Genomic DNA, 24,008 nt, shown 5'->3' with positions numbered 1-24,008 from the left:
TTGAACAGGTCATTAACCATTTACTTCATGAGCATTTTGTGAAAAATAGCTGTTTTCATTGAAAAGTCTCCCGTTACAAGTTCAAATTGCTATAATACAATAAAAACTGCTTCAACACTTATCAAACTTGGCACAAATGTTGACTGGACCATTGCCCTTGCAACAACATGCTCAGGCTTAAATTTTCTGTTACCATGGCAATGAGGGGTCATCTCAAAATTGCCAAAAATCACTATTTTTTGTTGATTTTTTCCATCAAAATTGATTACAAAGTGCTGCAACTTCTCAATGGATTGAGATAGAGTCAAATGCTTTTCAGCGTTGGTTACACGTTACCTTATGATCAATCTGGGGTCATTTATAGCCTCTCACAAGTCCAAAATTTTCTTGGCAATGAGGGGGACTCCGCCCCCCTTCAAACCATCCCCCTTCTGGCAACCCCCTGATGTATCTTTTGGTTGGGGGGCCGCTCCGAAAAAGAGGTCACTTTTTATAACAACATTTCTCAAACAAAAACAAGTGTTGGGGGCCTAAATAAGGCATTTTTTCACCCTTTGAGACAACAAAAAGGGGGGGGGGTGAAAAAGGCGTTAAAAGGCGTGTATATAACGTAATGGGTTAATTTTGTTTCTATAATTTTCATACTGGAATCCATTTATGTGCTTTTGAAAAATAATTTGATGCTTAAATAAATTTAGGTACCTGCATTTACATATTTCATGAGTGGCTTGAATAAACTTCAAAGTATGGAAGCATTTGTCAGACCATTTTACATACAATTTATACAGTGAGCTATGCAACTGAACTGGTTTAATAATAATCTTTCCTTGCAGTTCTACCAGAGCTTTTTTTTCCTTCTATAACAGGGGCTGTTATAAGGCCCCTTCACAATTCAAAATTGCACTTTTTTTTCACAAAGAGGCGGAAAAAATTTCACAATTTCAAAAGAAATTTCACAAAATATTCAGGGGACTTTGTCTTTGAAATACATTGTTAACCTTCCGGTAAAACATGATTAAATACGCCAATTTCAAGAACACAGAAATAGTTTTAATCAAGTTAAATGGTTTTACACATGTTAATTAAGCGGGTTAAAGTACGGACTTGAAGCAGATTTTCCGGTTTCATTATGTTGCTAAATAATATGTAATTTTTTTTCTCACAATTTTATGACAAATCTCGCTTTTTTCACAAAATGAACAGGTCCAGGCCCATTCACAATTTTGACAAAAAATGCCCTGTCTACTAAGAATAGCCTGTACGTCATCTGCTAGTTCGGAAACTGTAAATCAGTGAAAGCAATGTACCTGTTGAACGGGTACATGGTCACCAAATCATAAGCTAGAGACAAGACATTTTTATAAATGCAGTCTGTATTTTCATAAATTTACTATATTCTGGTTTATCTTTTTAGTATTTTACAAACTAATTTTGTTTTGAATACATGTAGTTGTTTTGAAAAATTTATGATTACTTTTTCTTTAACATAAAACAATAAAGTATTGTGCTATCATATCACTATGGTTTCCTTATTACAAGTTATTGGCTATACTACACATAGCTGTATCCGAAAAATTGTTCTATCCGAAAAGTGTATACAGGAAAAGGTCTTCAACATCGTTTCCTGACATTTTGAACAGTGTAAACATATCATGTACAACAAACTTAATTTTACATATTTTTTAAATAAATCTACCTTATAGTTTCTTGATTGCTGACAACAATTACTTCGCTGTAATAATAAACATATTATCTACTTGAAAACTAGACAATCATGGGCGCGGCCATCTTGTAAATAATGAATTGTGGGAAGACAGAAATAATAATGGCACAAGCGTGTGTATCGATTGTTAATAATGTTTACTAAGGTATACTTAAATAATTAGCATGTTTTCAACTTATTTTCTTTTTTGTTGCTTTTAACTCTATACTTTTACTTCTACTAATTTGTATATGCATAGCATGTGCAGTAAGAAGATGTACAGAAGATAAGGTTGTGGCATATAAATCTATTACTGGGGTTATCTCCCTTGCATATAGTCAAATATGTCTATAGTGTTTATACCAGATTGGAATTTGGGTTAAAACTTTATCTTGTGTACTTGATAGATGTTTTTTAAATTGCGCTATATTAACGGTTTTCTTCGTTTATATATTTCTATTTTCAGGAAATTGCGCGAGACCATGCAGTCTACTTGAATTTAAACGCACTAAATTTTATATATTGTGTAATGTATGATAACGACTATTTTTATGTACATGTTAGTGTTCATCCGTACTGTTCTACAGAAATTAGAAACTTTGACGGGCCATTGTCAACTACTGGAGAATGGTTCTAAATTGCTGTCATATAATTACTGTCCAATTATCAGCTACGGATGAATACTAACATACTTAGTGTCCAGCCTTACTTGGCTTCATTAATATATTCAATTTATAATGTCATGATATTTTTACGAACCAATTCTATGAAGCACTATGAAAAATAAAGAGCAACTTTGAATGGAATTTGATATAGTTTTAACTTAATTCTGTTCTTCTATGAAAATAAAAACACAAAATTTATAAAAAATACAATGTTTTCGTCGCATGACAAATAAAGCTGGACACTAATTTCAGTGTAATTCAAATTGCACAATTAAACCAATCTATTAATGCTGTTGTGGATATTGTGGTTCAAAGCACTAATACAACTTGTAGGCCCATGCAGCATCTTTTGGTATATAGACAGTAACCCATCAATGTAAAAAAAAAGTATTCGTTGGTACCTGAAAACGCTAATTGCTCTAAAGAAATAAACACACCAAAAATTGCTCACTTTAAACATATAGAATTTTTTTTAAAATGACTGAACTGTATTCCTTTTAAATTTACCTGCATAAGGCTGTACAAATAAGAGAACAAGTCAGTCTTCTGCAGTCATTTTATTTTTATTTAAATTTATTGTTCTTATTGTTGTTGTTTGAAATCAGCGCGCCAGGTTGTCTTGTTTTGTTGTTACGACATCACAAAAAATATGTTTGTTGCACAAAATAGTTGATTATAGATAGAATTGGGATTCGAACTCACAACTGTGAGGGGCAAGTAGTTTGAAGTCAACGACCTTAACCACTTGGCCACGGACACCCCCAACCCATACAGATTATCAAGATCAGGTCAAAATACTAGAAATACCCTGTATTGTGTTAGTAATGCAGTCAATTAATATGATAATAAATACTGAAAAAATCAATCATCAATCAAGCATACATGTATAATGTAAGTTATAACTTTAATCTGAGTACACGATCTTCTTAAAATCTTTGTACATTTTTCTCAGGTTTTATGTTATTTAAATATTTTGGCTCATATGGAGGCATATAGCTTTTAGAGACACCAATAACATCAAGATCTTGCAGCAGAAAACATGAACAAGTTTGTGTTGCTTGATATGCATTTTGAATAAAATGCCACTATCAGCAATTTAAATTTTGTTACAATAAATACTTTTATGATGTCTTCTTCATTTGAAAATAAACAAATCTGATAATTAAATATCAATACAATTAATTCTTCCAATAGAATTATGATAACTATGCAATTTTAATGCATTGCTATATGTAAATATCATTTCATGTTTTGAGCCATCTGCAAGAATGTTTTGAAAAATATTGCATCTTTTTGTATGATACTGTACATTGTTCTCAATACAGTGGTATAATAGTAAAACAACTGCTTCATTTTGAGCATTATTCTCAAAAAAACCTTTTCTACAAATTTGATGCTGCCACGCTCCAGACAATCAATACATTTCTGAAATCTGAAAATATTTACCAAGTGTAATGTCCTTACACTGACTTGGTAATTCATCAAAATAAAATTAAAAAAAAAGAAATCATGAAAAGGTCTTCTTTTTTTGTAGTCACTGAACTATTAGTGGTATTTGACCCAATTACTGGAATCTTTGACAGTGTCAATATGAAGTGTGACTGAGTCATTTGTAAAAATACCTCGTGATGTTTTTCACTATAAATGTGCCAGTTTTGTCAGTGTACAGTACTCTTTTAAAATTTTACTGAATAAATTTAAGTAATTAATTGTCATTATGAGTACAGGGTAATTCTGGTAGTACAATTGATTTCTTTTGCTAGGTAGCTTCACAGACCACCTAGTGAAGAATTCAAAAAGGCCTTCAAAATACTTTATGTAATTCAATAGTGTTGGGTTACTATTAGGTACATAATTATGTTGGTTATTTCTTCTTTTTATCACTATTTCTGGATCATGATCCAAATTTTAAACTCTTTGTTTTGAATTTATGCATTATTTAAAAAAAAAAATCGATTAAACTAAAAAATATTAACCAGTCATTATGCTTGGCTTTGGAGCAAATAGGAGCTGCCAGCAAAATTTCGTCTGCTGTTAAAATGACCCTTCTGATTGCTGGAATTTGTTTAAAAAGAAAAAAAAACAATCAAGAGCAAATATCCAGAAAAATTGATCCCTTGGAAGCATTAAAAACAGCAAAATTACATGAAAATTGCAGACTCGGTTTGATTGAGTCTGTACAAGTTTATCAGGTTAAACAGGTTAAAGAGATTCACAAGTATTGCATTGTTGCAATCAGATGAAAGGTGTCAATTCGCCTGATAATTTTGGAAGTTTATTGAAGTGAAGAGTCACTATACAAGCTGTCAGATGGGAAAATCACATAATATCCATATTATTTATTTAGTAGGAAATTATAAGAAATAAACAAGTTAAGGCATCATTCTTTTCTATTTCTGGTATACAAAAGCCCTAAAAGTGAACTTCAACATTACAGTAAACTGACTGACAGAGATGATAGAACAAGGTTAATAATTAGGTCAGTGACTCACCCATTATTATAATTATGAACTTTTTATTACCGTGTTACGTTATTTCTTTGTTAAATAAGAAAACCCACAAGGTTTAAGGGTAATTATTTTGATGTATTGCAGCAAAATTTATAGTGAACATATGTAGCGTGTTATTGGTTGTTTAAATGTTTATGCAGTGTAAGTCATGATACAGACATTGTATGTGAAAGGTTTACAAATTAAACATCTGTAGATTACACATCTGCAGCTCTCTACACAGTGTGTTATATTTTCAGTCATTTTGAACAGAGAAAGAGTTGTTTACATAAAAGTATGTTGGTTGCTAATGGGGCTGTAAGAGGAATGTAAAATTATATCGACAGGGGTCTTCACCATTTATTCTGAGATGTTTTGTTTTTTGCTCATATTGGATTGAATGTGATGTTACAGCCAAGTTACCTGATAGTTAACTTATGATTAATTTTTTTCTCTGTGCTTCTGATAAATTAAATACAAAATTGAGGCTTGAAAGGAAGTTGATTGTCTGAGATACTGTTTTTGAAATATATATAACATATTTTTCTTTATCGTTATTGTACATGTATTTATTATAATTATAAGCTTATTAAAATAGTCATTTTTATTCAATCTCATTAAAATCAGATCATTGTTTTCGATCCTTTACTCTACCTAGTGAGGGTAGTGGAGCGACATTTCCACAGGATATGATTTTAATGAGATTGAGTTTGATTGAACTAAATCACATATTCTTCATATTATGTAAAGTATGTATGACTAAAAATATGATAATCACATGCTAACAAACTGATTATGTTGAAAACTTAAACTATTACCTTAATTAATTAATATTTTTGATTTAATATGTTTCCATATATTTTACATATATTTGCAGTTGTTATTTGAGCTTATATATTTTATTACCCGAACATCATTTCATTCATAATGGCAAGCTCGTTCATCTTGTAACATGTAAACATTGCAATTTTAGAAATTTTTGATAAGGAAATATTAGGAATACATTAATCTTTAATAGAATGTAGCTGTTAAATGATTGATAAGATTTAGGGCCACAATTTTTTTAATGCAAATGTATATTGTGAAAGTTTTGCTAATTTAAATTTACATGTATTGGTGAGGTTATCTCAATAGCCTATTTATTGTTGTGCAAAAACTTTATATTTGATGTAAAATATGCATCAAGAAATTTTCATTGATTCAGCTATTATTTAGATTGAAGGTATGCATAACTTATTTTAAATGTGGAGAGAAGTTTATGAATTAATATGACCTTGTAGTAAAAAAGTATGCTATTTGTCAATGCCTCAATCTTGTTATGATGAGAAATAAGTTTTAATTACACAATTTTAAGTGACTTCATTTATCTTTCTTTTTAACAAGAAATTACTGTCACTTTTATTGACATGGTCACTAATGCATGTTACCAGGTTAGACATTTTAGTGCTTTCATTGTTACAGAAATATATCATAATTAATTTTTTACATTGTTTAGTCTTTTTACTGTGTCTGAGTATTTATTTAGGTGATCCAGTGCTTTGTTCTCAGACTGTTCTTCTTTCATATAGAAATACAACATTAATGCAGCTGTAATATTGGGTTTTTTCTTCTCTCTTCAGAAAATGGCTGATATTACCCAGATAAGCAACAAGTCAGGAGATAACAGTCTGGCATCAGTCTGTACACTTGATGATCAGTCTGGAATAAATACTGCCAGCAGCAATAATGAACCAAACCAGTCTGTGACAGATATATGCATTGTTGATGTAGCTAGCCAATCACAGATGCACAGTTTAGATTTAATAGGCCAGTGTGAGATGGAAATCACACCAGAAAAGGTTGCAGATCAGGCTAGAATGCCTGCAAGCAGTTTAGATGCTGGACATCAGGCAGATACTAGCAAATTAGGGGACCAGTCTACATCACCTCAAAAGGAGCATACGGATACAAGTGAATCAGTGTAAGCTAATCAACATAATATTATTACTAATTAAAAAGATTTTGAAAAAGTTATATGGCCATATTTGAATAGTTCTTTGCATAATATAACCCTAAGCTGCTAGATGAGGGTTATATTGCTAACAACCATTTATATAGGGCCATATAACCTTTCAAGAATCTTTTGAACCAATCTACAATACAACAGACATCCCTTATTGGAGAAAAAATGAAATTATTCATAAATGGACAGCAGCACTTTATATAGTTCATATGAATGTTATGACTATCCAATGAGAAGGAAATATACAATGGTGCAGTATAATATCATTGAAACATTAAAAATAAAAGCCTATCTAATTAAACATGCCTTGTCCATGGTGAAATTAAGAAATAATATACCGGTATCCAAAACAGTGATTTTATCGCTCAATAACATCACTGTTTGGCATTCGGATGCAAGGAATTATATCATGAGGGGGCATAACCCAAGTCGTATAATGATGCTTATCAGAACAACAAATAGTCATGTTGTTGAGCGATAAAAAATGCTAAAAACCCAATAAAAAACCTTGCCCTTACTATGAAGGGCATAATGTTGTCTCACTAATTACAAATAATTGGATGTTTTGTGCATGAATAAGCTAGATACCAAAAGCTAATATTAGAGTATTAGAGGGTCAAAGACAACTTTCAAGACCGCTGTGTGGGCCACACATACCCAATCACAGGTACAAGTTGATGCTGTATTATCCAGAAACATGGATGCATCCCAGTAAAACAATATGTATTCAAATTTTGATATTTTGGTATTTCCTTTCAGATTTTTTTTAGTGCTAATCATCATATTAATACATTCAAATCAAGCAAACTGATTAACAGTTTGATTCTAACTAAATGCCAATTCATCACCAATTACCTTATCTATAATTGTATATTTGTAGGGAAATGGACAGTCCAACTAAAACATTCGAAGAATTTAGAGTGCTAATAGGTGAAACTGAAGCATCGATGAGGGACAAACTGTCGTCTCTGACATTACCAGATTCCGAAAGTTTTGAACAAGAAGAAAAATTAAATATTCCAGTTGCTAAAGAATTAAAAACAGGCGGCCAAGATGAAGGTGTAAAAGTTAAGGATGATAGTTCTGTTCCATTAAAAACAGCAGAAAGTAATACTGAAGATGTGGGCCAATGTAACGTTAATAACAGAACTGATGGTGTTTCCATAGTAACTGACATGCCATCTATTGAGAGTGAAAACAATGATGATACCACTTTTCAACCTGCGGTCATGAATGTTGTATCTAATGCACAAGGAGAAGATGATAAAGCGGATGATGTCAGGGTAGAAGATATGACTGGCAGCATTGAAAGTGAAGCCTTACAATGTAATGAAAGTCATAAGAATGATGTTGCAGAAAAACGGAAGGTCTGTATATATAATATCAAGGAAGAAATTTCATAAAGATTATTTAGTTTTTCAAATGTTATTGTCTTTACAATACATATACATGTAATGTTTTATCTTCAATTTAAAGAAAGTTATTATACCCCCACAAATGAAGTTTAGGGTGTATATAGGAGTGTGCTTCTCAGTTGATCACGGTCCACTTCATGGTTTCAGGATGATGACTAGAATTTGGAATGTATATTATAATAAAACTTTGTTTATAGCAATCTTATGTGGATGGGATTGCTTTTGGATGCCCTAGGGTCAACGGGTCAAGGCCACTGTTACTAAAATAGAAAAATGGTTTCTGGACAATAACTAGAGTTAGGAATGAAATATTGTTTTCAAAAAGGTATAAAAACAAGCATATGTCGAGATCTGGCTTAGATTGCTTTTGGACATCCCTAGGTCAAGGTCAATGTCACTATTACTTAAAAAAGAGAAATGGTTTCTGGACAATAACTAGAGTTAGGAATGAAATATTGTTTTCAAAAAGGTATAAAACAAGCATATGTTTAGATCTGGCTTAGAATGCTTTTGGACATCCTTGGGTCAAGGTCAATGTCACTGTTACTTAAAAAAAGAAATGGTTTTCATAACTAGAGTTAGGAATGAAATATTGTAATAAAACTTGGCATTTAGCAAGCTTATGAAGAGACCTTGCTTGGGATTATTGTTGAACCCCTAGGTTCAAGGTCATTGTTACTAAAAACATGGTTTCTGGAAGATAGGCATTTAATTGTTATAATTATTGGTACACATATGAAACATCATGAAGTGTAGGTCAAGTTCAAATTTTGCTTTATACCACATATATTTTTCAAAAGGTTAAGGTGGCTGGTTGGGGTATGAATCACCTTAAGTGATAGCTCTAGTTAGATCTACTTTCATAAGTATCAAGATCAGGTAATGTAAGTTTGCAATTTGAAGTTCAATATGTCAGAAAACTATACTGTATAATATGTACAGTGTATGTATAAAATAAATGAGTGTTGTTATATTGTTGGCAATGAGGTAAAGGACAAAAGTACTTACTTATAGATTTTTACAGTTCTGCTCTTACAGCCTTTATCTGTTGACTGATACATGTATCTTCCATGTTTGGTTGCCCTAACTCAAGGTCAGTGAAGGTAGATAATAGATATTGTTTTTACATTTTGCAGTGTATTTTGAATTGTTGAATATTAACAAATGCACTAATGGGGAGCATTTATGGCCTTTAGTGATACATTTTGTAATATTTTCTATGAACAACATTATAACTTTCAACTTTTATAGAGTTTATAATCACAAATGTATATTTATAAACATAAAAAAGAAAGAAGTCTTGCTTGGACTTTTTCAGGGAGTTGTACCAAACAAAGAATGTGAGATGATGCAGCAACAAAATGTGCTTGACAGCGAAGATGTTGGAGAGACTAATATGAATGGGTCACATATTAGAAAAGAAAACAATCAACCAGTAAATATCCCTGATCAAGAGACTGAAATTCCCACTGGTGAAGAAGTGTCTGCAAAAAGTGAAAGTGACAATGTTTTAAGTATAAAGACAAAACAGGTTGATGAAATAAGTAATCAAATGCCTTTAAACAATGAAATTGAACCAAACACACAAATGGTTGAATCTGATAGTTCCAAAGTCACGCAAAAGATCAGTTCTAATGATAAAGATGTTATTCTTGTAAATAAAGAAAATCAAAGTGCAGTTTTTGAGGACAAAGCTGTGACAGATCCATCTGGAAATGTTATTTTACCTAATGTTAGTTCTGTTACTGAAAGCAAAGTGGATACAGACAAGGAACTTGATACGGAAAATATTGAATTGATGGATATTACAGATGAAGTTCACACAGAAGACAATCAAGGAAAGAAAAAGGTCAGTGATCATTTAGATACTGGCGTGAAGGACCAGTCTGCAGTTGAACAGCAAAATAAGGAATCAAAACCCGTCGGTGAGAAAGATGCTGGGGATGGCATAAGTGCTGATTGTGAAAAGAATTCTAATGAAACAATACGTGAGATTAAGACTGTTCAGGGGAATGATAAAGAGAAAGAAGTGACTGAGGTTGATAAAATATCATGTGGCACTGATGATGATGTTGAAGATAATTTGATGATAATTGATGTAAGATCACTGACAGATAATAGTGGAATCAATGATTTCAATGACAAAAATGAAAGTATTAGTAAAGAAAAATCGGGGACAGAAAATATGGATAATTTAGATGAAAACCAAGGTCCGAAAGTCAAGCCTTCAGAAGAGGTTATTAAAGATATTACATCAGCAGAAAGACCTCATTCCTCTGCCAGCTCCAGGAGCAAAAGAAAATCTCCAAATTCTGTAAGACGAATAACAGAGCATGTTGAATCAGCAGAAAATATGTCACCTTTGAGTGAAAGTAGTGCTACTTCTTCAGCCATTATGACTGAAAGAACTGTAGGTGAATCAGGTGATATAACAGCAGTGAATCAGTCAGAATCTTCATCAGTGCCTGAATCACTGCCAATCATATCAAATACATTTTCCATGAAAGATAATTTACAGCCAAACATTACAGTGAAAGATGAACCACCAGATGATGGGGTATATGGTGTAATACAGGGTGCTGGGAATATTCCACAAACACATAAACCCACCTTCGCTTCTCTCAAACCAAATGCAATGACTATGATATCAGGAAATTCAGTTATTCACAAAGGTCAAGTAGTGAGTCATGGTATTTCTGGCCTTCAAAAATCAGGTAGACCACTTAGCTCTCAGAAATTGGTGATATCTAAAGTTCCACCAATTGTTTCTCCAGCCATTGCAGCTGTGTCTTTAGTAAGTTCTGCTCCTGTTTCTTTAATTCGGTATCCACTTACAACTTGCGTAACAAAACCTAGTCCAAAAGTTCAGTCAGTTCCAAATGTCAACATTTCCGCAGGAAATACTGCTGCTATTGTGACATTGAGGAATTTAGCTCCTAGAAGTGCCGCACCAGCACCAGTTCAAAACGGAAATATTCTAACCGGAACAAAGTCTACGGCAGCACCTAAAGATAAGACAAAGGAATCCAACCATAAGAATCTTTCCACAATAAATATTCATTCTGTAGGGGTTGCAAGAATTACAGATTTGATAGCTCGCAAAAATCCTATTCCGACATTTAAACCTAACCCAATACCAGATCATTTGGCATCCATTCAGAGTTCAAAGGTTTATCCTTGCTACGAATGTGGAGACAGTTTCCATTTTGAGAAAAGCTTAAGACAACATTTAGGACGATGCAGTATGAACATTTTCTATAAATGTGAAAAATGTGTGACAAAAATTAAGTTCACAAACAAATGTCAGTTACTGAATCACCTCAGGTCCCATTTAAATATTGAAAAAACCCAGGCTGTGCCAATTCACATAAAGTCTGATTCAATTGAGATAGTGACGAATTTTGATGCAATCAGTGCTGATAAGCCATTTGAGTGGTATAAAGAAGAAAATGTAGCTGCACAAGTTTCGATAGCTGGTAGTGATTTGGCTGCAATTTCTTGCTCTCAGTGTTTAGAGTGTAGTACTGTATTCGTCAGCTTGAAAAAGCTAGAAGATCATCTGAAGGGAGTTAAATCCGACCACCATTTCTGTGATGAGTGTCCATTATATGTCAATAGTAAGTGTGCATTACAGGCTCATAAGAAATTACATCTACTTGATGACGTGAAATGTAACAAGTCCTTGTCTATTGCACAGTGGAGTTTTTTGAAAACTCTGTCTTGTCCCGAATGCGGGAAACACTTTGCTAGAGATTTTAACTTGACCAATGTTAATGGCCTATTCAATACCATGGCCCTTCATTTGAAAAATGTTTGCTTCCATTTGTCCCGCCTACCAGCATTTAAATGTACAAAATGTCTGAAAGTGTTCCAGAATTTTGAAGGTTTGAGGAATCATTTGAACACACGTCTAGAACATTATTACAAGTGTGGTTTATGCCCAATGGCATTGAAGTCTCTCAAGAGTTTGGAGTCACATTATGAAATGAAGCATAAACTTCCTGAGAATTCTGACCAGATGATAACACCTGGTATGTCTGATAAGATCATCTATAGGTGCCATATTTGTGACACCTTAATAGATGATAAGTCATTTCTTGTGCAACATATTGATAAGCATTTAGATGAGTGTAAAAAATATCCTGACACTCACTATCATTGTCTACAGTGTGGTCAGATGTTTATGAAGAGAAATGATCTCGTAGAACATTACTCAAAACATGTTACGGTACGCCGCCAGTTCTGGTGTACATTCTGTTCAAAGGATAAAGTAAGAGCAATTCCATATATAGGACACATTTTAAAGTTTCATACTTCATCGGGATCACATTTGGCAACTAAGAGTGTTGTCAAGTTTTGTAACAGCTGTGGCCTTGTCTGTATTGGCGAACATATGTTCCAGAACCATGCCTGTTTGGCTGCCAGAAATACCACAGTCATTGTTGGGGATAGATCAGAGCAGAACAAGGTCCATAGCAAAACCAAACCTCAAGGAAGAAAGGAGATCGCTAGTAGTGCTAGGGACCATGAAGCGACAGATTTACCACCAAATGTTAGTAAAACCTGCCATGCTTGTTCAGCAATATTTGCGTCCCAGGCTCAAAGAGAGAGTCATTTAAAAGACCACAGAGATTATGACTTGATTTTCATCTGTAAATTTTGTGACAAGGAGGAGTTTAAAAGTTACCATGAGCTGAGAAGTCATGAGATAGCTTGTAAAGCAATGAATGATATGCCGAAGGAGAAACAAAATGGCGGCCAGAAGAAAGAAGGTACTGCTCAATATCGGAAGATAAAAAGTAAATCTGAGACGCATCAACAGAAGAAAGTGCATAGTGCTACAAAGGAAACCAAGTCATATGTTGATGGAGTAGAGCTGACACCAAAAGAAAGTTCAAAGTCATCGAAATCAAAGCAAGAAACTGTAGAATATTTTATGTGCGACAAATGCGATGCTGTTTTCACTAGGAAATCTAAACAAGAAGAGCATATAAAATCTGAGCATGGAATACATCCATGCCATCTTTGTGGACTGATGCACGAGTCCCAGAGCTCATTGAAAAAACATCTGATGGTTGATCACGAAGGAAAACGTATGCTGTTGTATTGTGGTGTTTGTAAAAGCCGTAAAATTGAAAAAGCTTTTAATCTGAGGGGAAAGTTAATAAAACACTTGAAAGTAAAACATCGAATGAAAGTTATTGATGAATCTAAAATTATTACACAATTACCAGGCCTACCTGAAACTTTAAAAGAAACTACACCTGAATATCTGAAACGTAAACTTTCAGAATCTCCTGAAACTTCAGTGAAGAAACTTAGAATTGAAGGAGAGAGCGATTTCAAATGTGCAAAATGCCTTTTCACATGTAATGTAAAGTCTGAATTTAGACTGCATATCCTAGATCACAAGGCAGCGGAAACTTACCAGTGTTTTGAATGTGGGCTTTGCTTCGCTGTGTTACCATCACTAAGGAAACATGTGTTCATGGTACACAAGGTGAGAGATTTTGATTCTTACATGGCAGAAAATGAGATAAAAGAACCTACTGCACTGGAAGATAAGGATGTTGATATCATCAGGGTATCAGAGCCTGACAAACATGAAGAAATGGATGAATCATCGGAGGAAGAAGCAAGTGGTGATCCCCTGGAATGTAAGGTCTGTTATCGGACATTTGATAATGAAAAAGTTCTCAAAAGTCATATGAGAACACATGGTATGGCATTTATAAAAAAGTCACGTCGAAGAGCTCAAAACATCTCGCCTGTGAAAAAGGTAGAAAATGAAGTGACGTACAGTAGTTCTCAGGATGAGGGAAAACAAGAAGGACTTGTTCTTAAGCTTAAACGCTTGAAACCAGCTGATGCGATGAAAGGTAACTCTCATGCAAATACTGCTGACACGGAAGCTTCAGATGTAGATGTAATGGATACTGGTGAAGATGATACTAATGAAATGGATGTCGAATCTGTTTCAAAAGAAACAATGGCAGATGCATAAAAAAGTTTGAATTGTTATGCAGAGTCATTAAAGCTGTAATTTAATCAGTAGCATACAAGATTTATTACGGAAAATGATGTTTGAAACTTGAAATGATAATGTGAAGGAATTGAATGATGATGTGAATAAAGGTGTTGAAATGATGATGTAAATGGAGGTGTTGAAATGATGATGTGAAGGAGTTGAAAGAAATGATGATGCAAAGGTGTTGAAATGTTGATATGAATGAAGGTGTTGAAATGACGATGTGAATGGGGGTGTTTAAATGGTGATGTGAAGGAATTGAAATGATGATATTAAAGTGTGGAAATTATGATGTAAAGGTGTTGAAATGATGATGTTTGAAGGTGTTAAAATGATGATGCTAAAGTGGGGAAATGATTAGGTTAAGAAGTTGAAATGATGTGAAAGCATTGAAAAGATACTGTGAAAATGTTGAAATGATGTTAAATTGTTGAAATAGTGGTTATTATTAGGTTCACTAAAGTCACTGTCTTTTTTTTCCAAAATTGACGGTATAATTAATGACTTTTTAGCTCGACTTTTCTATGAAAAGGGGAGCTATCCTACTCGCCCCGGCGTCGGCGTCGGCGTTGGCGTCACACCTTGGTTAAGTTTTTCGTACCACCCCACTTTATTTCAGAAGTATTACAAGTATGGCTTTGAAACTTACCATACTTGTTCACCATCATAACCTCCATCTACAGACAAGAGTACATAACTCTGTCAAGGTTTTTGACAGAATTATGGCCCTTTTTTGACTTAGAAAGTGTATTGAGCTTGGTTAAGTTTTTTGTCCCACCTCACTTTATTTCAAAACCATTGGAGGTATTGCTTTGAAACTGACCATACTTGTTTACCATCACGACCTTCATCAACAGACAAGAGGACATAACTCTGTCAAGGTTTTTGACAGAATTATGCCCCTTTTTGACTTAGAAAATACATTGAATATGGGTAAAATCCACTTATTGCCTTAACCCTTTGAGATATTGCTTTGAAACTTTTAATGCTATTTCACATCATTACCCCCATCTGTACGCAAGAGAAGGTAACTCTGTCAAGGATTTGTTTTAAAATTAAGGCCTTTTATCGACTTAGAATCTTGGTTAAGTTTTTAGTACCAGTCCACTTTTTGACTGAACTGTTTGAGATATTAATTTGAAAGTTGGAATACTTGTTTACAATCATGATTCCCAAACATGTCCAGGAGAAGGTAATTCTGTCAAAGATTTTATTTGAATTATGGCCCTTAACTGTCAATGTTTTGTATTATAGGCAAGCACTAAAAAACTTAAAAAATCTAAAAAAATTCATTCCTATCCACTTGTTCACTTTACCATAAATTATGTCATAATAAAATAATATAAATATCTTAATGCTCATGGCCATTGTTCACTTTAAAAATACAGAGATTCTTGTATTGCCTTTTACTGCAAAAACTTTTTTTATTGGCAAGCAATAAAAAAGTCGAGCGCGCTGTCTTACGGACAGCTCTTGTTGATAATGTTAAGAAAACATCATGTCTTCCCAGTAATGGTATATTGTCATACAATATTCAGGTTGTTTTTACTGTATTGATTCCCAATTAGTTTTAACAGGTAAAAACCTTTCCTACTTCAAAAGAATGACCATTTGCCTGTACTTTTTAATGCATAGAAATACATTGTAGTTAGAAAAAAAATCAGGATAAAATGTAAATAAAAATCTTGTATATAAATGTTAATAAAGTTTTTTAAGGAATTGTTTTATAATAAGATTTGTTAATAGCTTACTTTGTATGATTGTATTTGTCTCTGTATGCTAACATTTGTAATGAATTGGCTAAACTATAAGTGAGCCGCGCCATGACAAAACCAACATAATGGGTGTGCGACCAGCATGGATCCAGACCAGCCTGCGCATCTGCACAGTCTGATCAGGATCCATGCTATTCGCTTACAAACCATATAACAAGTAGAGAAACTGATAGCGAACAGCATGGATCCTGATCAGACTGCGCGGATCGGTAACTTTGATGTCAATATTCTATATTGTAGGCTGTTTTCAGTTTGAGTGCAATGTACTTTGGTACATTAAAAAGCAATTTTATTCTGGCAAGGTCATTACTGTTACTAAGCGACGGCAATGTTAATTGATTTATGCAATTAATATAGATTTTTTTCAAGCATGCTTATCTATGCTGCCTCATCAAGCTACTTGCTGTTCCTGCTCAATGTAGGTAGATATTATTAAACCCCCCCCCCCCCCCCCCTCACAAAATAAGACTGTCTACATGCTGGACTAGTATTCAAAGTATTGCTGGCCTAGTAGGTTCAAACCCCGTCATGGACAAGCCATTATAATTGTTTCCTTAAGCTAGAATCTCATTACACTCCTCGCTTAGTACTGGTTGGTTCCAGGAACAGATTGGAGACTGTTTCAGTGAGGTAGTACCTCCCAACACATTCAAACTTAAATAAACTAAGTCATAGTGTGGCAAGTCCATTACACACAACAGGGTGAAGGCGGGATAAATATTACTTTGATAAGTTTCTTTTTTCAGAAAGTTACTGATATGTTGTATGATATATGTTTACAGTTTAAGTTACTTTGTTGTTTGGATAATGTTTAGAAACAGAATTATTAATCGTATAGAATTGAACACAATGGACAAGTACATGTATTTTGTATCTTTGATTTTACATATAATTATTTAAGAATAGAGTACAAAATGATCACATTTATCAATAAGAAAATGAACTGCTAATTTTTGGCTTTTGAATGTATTTCAGTTTTGACTATGAAACAATTTTGATAGCTTTGTATAAATGTATAATATATAATAAACTATTATATGCATACATTAAAATTTTGAAGTTGTTTTTTTAGCTCACCTAAGCACCAAGTGCGGAGAGGTTAGCTTTTGTGATGGCAGAGTGTCCTTTGTTCACTGTTATCCTTGATTAATTAATTATGGGTCTTGAATAGTGAACTCAAATTATGATTCTAAAAGCATAAACTTTTAAAAAGTTGCCAGCTAATGACTAAGTTTTAGTTTTAGAAATAATATATCCCAAATAGTGATTTTATCGCTCAATGAAATCACTGTTTGAAGTACGAGTGTAAGGAATTATATCAAGAGGGCATAGCTCGAGTGAATGATGCGCATCCGAACGACAAACGGTGATTTTATCAAGTGATAAAATCACCAATTTGGATATATTATTGACCGCCTCCGTGGTCAAGGGGTTAGAGTCGATGACTTCTAATCCAGTTACCTCGCTGGCGTGGGTTCGATCCCCGGGAGATGCTTTAGTAGTTAAGCACGAAGGAAGGTAAGCTAGAACTGGTGTAACTCTCCAGGAACGATGGTTAGGAAACTATCCGCCTATATGACTGAAATACTGTTGGGGAAAAGGCGTAAAATGAAACAAACAAACAAAACAAAACAAACAATTTGGATATATTATTTCGATTCTAACACATGAACAAATAAATGATATCTTACCTGATATTAAGCTAAATTGCACCTGATTTGTTTCCTTACTAATTTTCAGCGAGTCACATTTTATGGTTATGTCACATGTATAATGATTACATCACATGTCTAAATATAGAATGTTAAACAGTGATTTTATTGCACAATAACACTAACTTTCGGTCCTTCTATGTTCAATGAAGTCGTGTTAGAATGGTTGATAAGATATTAAGTTGATTCAAAACTTTAATCAAAGTGGTCACAATGACCAAAATACTGCAGCTTGAATTGCTCCTCAATTCTTTAAATAGTCCAGCTAATATTAAAATTACATTGTCAAGAGAGTAGATAAACATACATGTATATGTATGACATGTGGTCCTGTACACAAGTTATTTAGTCATAGACTTTGCTTGCCAATGAAACAGTCTATTCGGATAAACCATGCGCAGAAATTAAAAGTTGATTAACAAGTAGGTCATACACTTACAAGAATAAATTAAACAGTTTATACACTTGCAGTCCGTTCTTTGCTTGATTGTGATGGCAATATCACCATCAGTATCAAATCACTTTCATGTTAATGGAAATAACTACTTAGACGTTTTGACGGAGGTATTTATAGTTACTTTAGGAGGAATTGGACAAAAATCAAATACTTTATTATAGTTTTTATAAGTTTATTATACGTTTAACCAGCACGTTTTCTAATAGTAGATTTGGTAGTTGCATACAATATTTTGATTCAATATAAAGACAATATTGAATGAGATTAGGTTCATTACTAAATTCATTGAACCAGTTAAAGGTCAATGTCATGTATGAGTCAAGGTCAAGTTCAGAGTGGTATACTTGAAGGTCTTGTCCAAAGGGTTGTTGTATCCAAGAATGATAAAGACAATCCATTAAGAAATAAAAACAAGGATAACATTGTCACAAAATACGCCCGTCACAAAAGCTTTTGACAGAGATGTGGGCATAAAAATCACCCGATGAACGTAGAAGTTTGATTACCTTTAATTAAATAAACAACAAGACTTTTTCTTATTAATTGTTTGTATTTCAATATTTTATATAAACAAGAGGGTCATCATGGCCCTTAATTGCTCACCTGATGATGTGGTTTACATGGACAAGATTTCATTACTAGGTCGTCCCATTAAGTTTTTATCAAAGACTTGGCCAACTGTTTGTGGAGGAGACTTTTCAACAAAAGTTTTTTTCATATATTTAGCTTCGAGACAAGGATTTTGTACAGACGGGAACCATATTTGCATTTTTTTTGTAAAGGACAAACTTATAGTTTCATAAAAAATCTACCCAGCTGTCGAACAGATGTTATTTTAAGGATATTGTTTGTTTTTTAACTCTGGTGGCTATCTTGTTAAACTATTTTAGTTTTAGCAGTTTTTGTAAAACACCCTTGTAAAAATACATCATAATCTACTTACAAATTGAGATTATGTAAAAACCATTCCTTTATAGTTTCATGACAATTGGCCAAAAAAGTTCATGCAGATGTTATTAAAATTAAAAATGTTGACACCGGACACAATGCAAACAAAATAGCCCACACCTAGAGCACTTTGTGCTCAGGTGAGCAAAAAATATTGCAAACAATACAGGTTATATATAAGTGCATTCATGTATTTGTGAATAAATAAAATTTGCACATCTGTACATTGTCAATCTCTGAAGTGTAAATTTAAAAAAAATATTTTTAGCACAAATGAACACAACATAAATTTTCTAGGATAATGAACAAATTTTATATATATAAATTACATTATCATTACAAAATGCAAAAAACTTTCAACATTTGGGACAAACCGCATTGTTTTCACCTTTGTAGCAGTAAAAAAAAAATTTCCTTTTTTATAAAAAATATACAAGGCACCAATAGAACAATACTTTTTTTCCTTTGAATCTGCTTAAAACGAGCAAATATGTTGAACTGATATCCCACATTATATTACACAAATCACTTGGCTCGAGGATGTTAGTATTCAGTAAAAGATCTGAGAGTTTGTCTCTAATTGCAATGACAAAATGGCCATCAAACTGAGCAGTGACTTATAGGAAGGTAATCTTGCCGTGTTCTTCTATAATAAGGTATGATTCTGGACAGAAACTTTGCTTAACAGACTGCCCATTCCCACAAAAATGGGACTTAACTCAACAAAACTTTTGTGGATTATGATATTTGGCACTAGACAGAAGTTGTTCTTAATAAAGAAAATGGCCATCAGAATTTGATTGCATATTGAACATGGTTCCCTTATCATCATCATTCATAGTGAAATTCATTAAAATTCAGCCAACAATTTGTGCATTTATTATGGCTTAAAAAAAACAAAATTTCATTAATTTTTAGGCCCATTATGCCTCAGAAATGCCATCATTTTTATCACTTAGAAACTTTTTTTATTTTTCGTATCTTGTTACAGTTTTCTCAATTTACTCATTTGCCACATAGGTCTTCTTTTGCTCTGTTGGGAGTTGGTATAATAATAGTGAATAAGTATTTTGTATGGAAGTCAAAATACTATTTTGTTTACATTTTGCTACCTTTATGACACATTACTGCACATTCAGTGCTACATCCTTCAGTTGTTAGACATCTAATATGCTCTAAATCCTTTTTAAAAACATCATTAAACTTATGTTTAACATTCCAAGGGAATTGAAAAAAAAAATAGATTTCTGAGGCATTATAAATGTGTTTTTAACAAATAATGCCCTTTTTTGACAAAGGGCAATCACACAGGACTTTCATTAAATTTTCAGAGTTAATCATTTTTTTTCTTTTATATGTATACACATCTCTGCCATGTTTTAAAACAAGAGCGATCAGTAATCACATGTGTCGCCTCATGATGGCCAATTTCATGTTGGGACAAAATTTTGTGACAGACAAACAGACAGACGGACAAGTGCACAACTAGACTTGGTACTGATCATTCCTGTAAAGTTTGGATAAAATTGCACCAGTAGTTTATGAGGAGTAGTCCGGACAAGCTTTTGCGTATCTGGCAACACACAGAAAAAAACACCTTTTTATCAAAGGGCCATAACTCAGCCAAAAATCATTCAACCGGAAAACCCGTGCAATATGCGCAAGGACTTGAGCTACAGATCAATCCTGTAAAGTTTCATTGAAATTGCATTAGTGGTATAAGAGAAGTAGTCCGGACAAACTTTAAAAATAAAAATTATAAAAGGGCCATAACTCAACCAAAAAGCATTGAACCGGAAAATGCTGACAATATGCACAACTAGACTTGGTACTGATCATTCCTGTAAAGTTTGGATGAAATTGCACCAGTAGTTTATGAGGAGTAGTCCGGACAAGCTTTTGTGTATCTGGCAACACACAGAAAAAGAAACCTTTTTATCAAAGGGCCATAACTCGGCCAAAAATCATTCAACCGGAAAACCCGTGCAATATGCGCAAGGACTTGAGCTACAGATCAATCCTGTAAAGTTTCATTGAAATTGCATTAGTGGTATAAGAGAAGTAGTCCGGACAAACTTTAAAATTAAAAATTATTAAAGGGCCATAACTCTGACAAAAATCATTGAACCGGAAAATGCTGACAATATGCACAACTAGACTTGGTAATGATCATTTCTGTAAAGTTTGGAAGAAATTGCACCAGTAGTTTATGAGGAGTAGTCCGGACAAGTTTTGTGACGGACGGACGGATGGACAGACAGACAGACAGACAACGGAGAAGTGATCCCTATATGTCGCCACTACTCCGTAGAGGCGACACAAAAAAGATCTGTCAAACTGATTCCAAGATAGCAGTTTATAAGGATGGTCAACGCAATTTTAATATCCCTATACCAATTTCATCAGCGTAGATCCGAATTTATCTTTTTTAATTTTATCAAAAAGAGCAAAACATGTATCCATTTTTTGTATAAGCAATATATCATTGTTTTCCATCACATTGAACAAAATATAAATATATTTAGACAACATTTACAAATTGTTAATTAATACACTTTTTATCACAATTCGGTCCAGATATCAGAACGACCAAAGGCTGGAGTTCGTACTCGACTTACGTGTTCGGACATACTATTGTTTGCCGAGTGTTTATTTGGAGATTTATTTACATTACTCAGAGATAAGCTTGTTATAGAACTGATAGCACTATCCGGAGACCTGTAACTGGGCGGAGTTACAGAACTTGTGTTTATTACATTTGAACTATTGCTTGACAAAGGTCTGGTTCCCTTGTGAGGTGACACATTTATTTGTCTATTATTGCTCTTCACAGGAGTTGTAGCCGGCGACCGTGTATTTGGTGATGCACTTCCTGTTCGTTGTCCAGTCTAAAATTAGATATAAATAAAATTTAGGAGAGGAAAATATTTCATCAGAATGAATCACTACACATTTCTATACATAACATATTTTAAACATTTCCATTACATACATCAAAATTTGTCAACTTTTAATATAATGTGTGTTAAACAGAAGTCTTACTTGAGCTATCTGTAAAAACAAACAAAGTCCATTCCATTGTATTAAATTCATTTTACACACTACAAAGAATGATTATTTTACTCTTAATTTATTTTTGTTATTATTTCAGAAGGCATATTGCAAAATGAAGAAAAGAGTTTTAAGAGTTAATTCAAAATGTTAATAAAAAGAGACAACATTAGTCACCCAATGTATTAAATGATGCACATAAAATTCTCTGTAAGAGATAGAGAAAAAACATCAGGGTGGAACAGGAAAAAAAACATAAAAATTTGAAAAAGATATGTAAATGTGAACATTTAAGAGAAGGAGTGAGCTATGTATAATTTATTTTTCATCATCTTTGTTAACTGACATAATTATTTTTAACGGATAAGGGCTTTTAAGGGCATTAAGCTGCAAAAGAATCAATGATCCAGATCATTTCATTAATATGAACATATCATCTTGGTAGCAAAAATTTGCTTTAATAGTTTTAATAGTGACTTTGTAAATGTAAAGTGATATATTTCGATGTCACAGATATACCTGAACAGCTAATGCTTTGATTTGTGCATGGAGGTTTGGCCATGTGGTTAAAGCGTCGGACTACTAATCGGAGGATTGCTGGCTGCATGGGTTCAAACCCCGTAAGGGGGCAAGCCTTTGTTTCCTTGAGCAAGAAACTTTACATTCATTGCTTAGTACTGGTTGGTACCAGGAACGGATTCCAGAGTGTTTTAATGACTTTATAGCTTCCAACACAATCAAACTAAAATAAACTTGTATAAACTAACTAATCGCTTTGATTTGCAACATTTTGTGCAAGGATCAATGTTACCATGTTAAACACTTTATTCTTTTTAAATGCAATACAATACAGGTTAAATGTTCAACTCCAAACAATAGAATTAAGAATAACCCAATGAAGACAGTGTCACAATTAAGCAATGTTGGAAAAATTCATGCTAAGTTTCCAAAATACAATATTTATAGCCAATTTTGTACATTAAAATACATGTATTTGAAACAATTTACAATATAGTATGTGAATGGAATAAAAATTCTAAGAATAAATTCCAAGTATGTTTTTTTTATGACAGTAAAACTTAAATTTAAAAAGCATTATTGTGTTTTATACATCTTTGCTCATGAATATTTTTTTTTAATCATTAACAGAAAATATGTTGGGCCTGTTAATAAGTTATCTGCTCCCCTTTAATTCTAAAAGGAACTACATTTTCAAACATCACACAATACATAATATATCTAACTTTTTAGCTGCTAAACTTCACACAATAATTGCTTCATGAAACTAAAATGAGCCGCGTCACAACAAAACCAACATAATGGGTTTGCGACCAGCATCCAGCCTGCGCATCCGTGCAGTCTGATCAGGATCCATGCTGTTCGCTTACAGACCCTATAACAAGTAAAGAAACTGATAGCGAACAGCATGGATCCTGATCAAACTGCGCGGATGCGCAGGCTGGTCTGGATCCATGCTGGTCGCAAACACATTATGTTGGTTTTGTCATGGCACGGCTCAAATATGTTTTTCTGTACTATTAATCTTGTTGGTGTTTTAGTTAAAAAAAATCTAAGACAGAAAATTGTGATTAAAACACTACAAGTCACATAGACTACCACTGTCGTCCAGAACTTGGTAACTAAGGACTTTTCCAATCTAATACGAGGAACAAACAAACTTTAACTTGTTATAGCTTCATGGTGCACTCACCACTCACCAAACTGATTGACACGTTAAATGTTGCACTTACTTTCCATATATAT

General features: G+C 33.4%; 2 protein-coding genes across 3 annotated transcripts in view; one reads left to right on the top strand and one right to left on the bottom strand.

Annotated features, from left to right (window-relative positions):
- The first annotated feature begins 1,736 nt into the window (after positions 1 to 1,736).
- On the top strand, positions 1,737 to 14,806 carry LOC132717537 (zinc finger protein 532-like). 2 transcript variants are annotated; one of them, XM_060701023.1, is made up of 4 exons: positions 1,737 to 1,868; positions 6,476 to 6,816; positions 7,739 to 8,225; positions 9,592 to 14,806. In XM_060701023.1, the coding sequence occupies exons 1-4, from the start codon at positions 1,857 to 1,859 to the stop codon at positions 14,275 to 14,277; spliced, it is 5,526 nt and encodes a 1,841-aa protein (XP_060557006.1). In that variant the 5' UTR covers positions 1,737 to 1,856; the 3' UTR covers positions 14,278 to 14,806. The 2 variants fall into 2 exon arrangements, with proteins under 2 accessions (XP_060557006.1, XP_060557007.1); XM_060701024.1 differs by lacking the exon at positions 1,737 to 1,868 and adding an exon at positions 5,161 to 5,258.
- Positions 14,807 to 21,651: 6,845 nt separating this feature from the next.
- LOC132717535 (band 4.1-like protein 4A) overlaps positions 21,652 to 24,008 on the bottom strand; it is a gene marked incomplete at its 5' end in the record, with an annotated part of 38,018 nt that continues 35,661 nt past the window's right edge. Inside the window, 1 exon segment of the mRNA XM_060701022.1 lies at positions 21,652 to 22,081. Within this exon segment, the coding sequence (XP_060557005.1) occupies positions 21,755 to 22,081 (327 nt within the window).

The sequence above is a fragment of the Ruditapes philippinarum genome, unplaced genomic scaffold (assembly GCF_026571515.1).
Source record: "Ruditapes philippinarum isolate M1 unplaced genomic scaffold, ASM2657151v2 ctg5683_1_1_1_1, whole genome shotgun sequence".
Lineage (NCBI taxonomy): Eukaryota > Metazoa > Mollusca > Bivalvia > Venerida > Veneridae > Ruditapes > Ruditapes philippinarum.
This window is presented reverse-complemented; position numbering and strand designations above follow the sequence as displayed.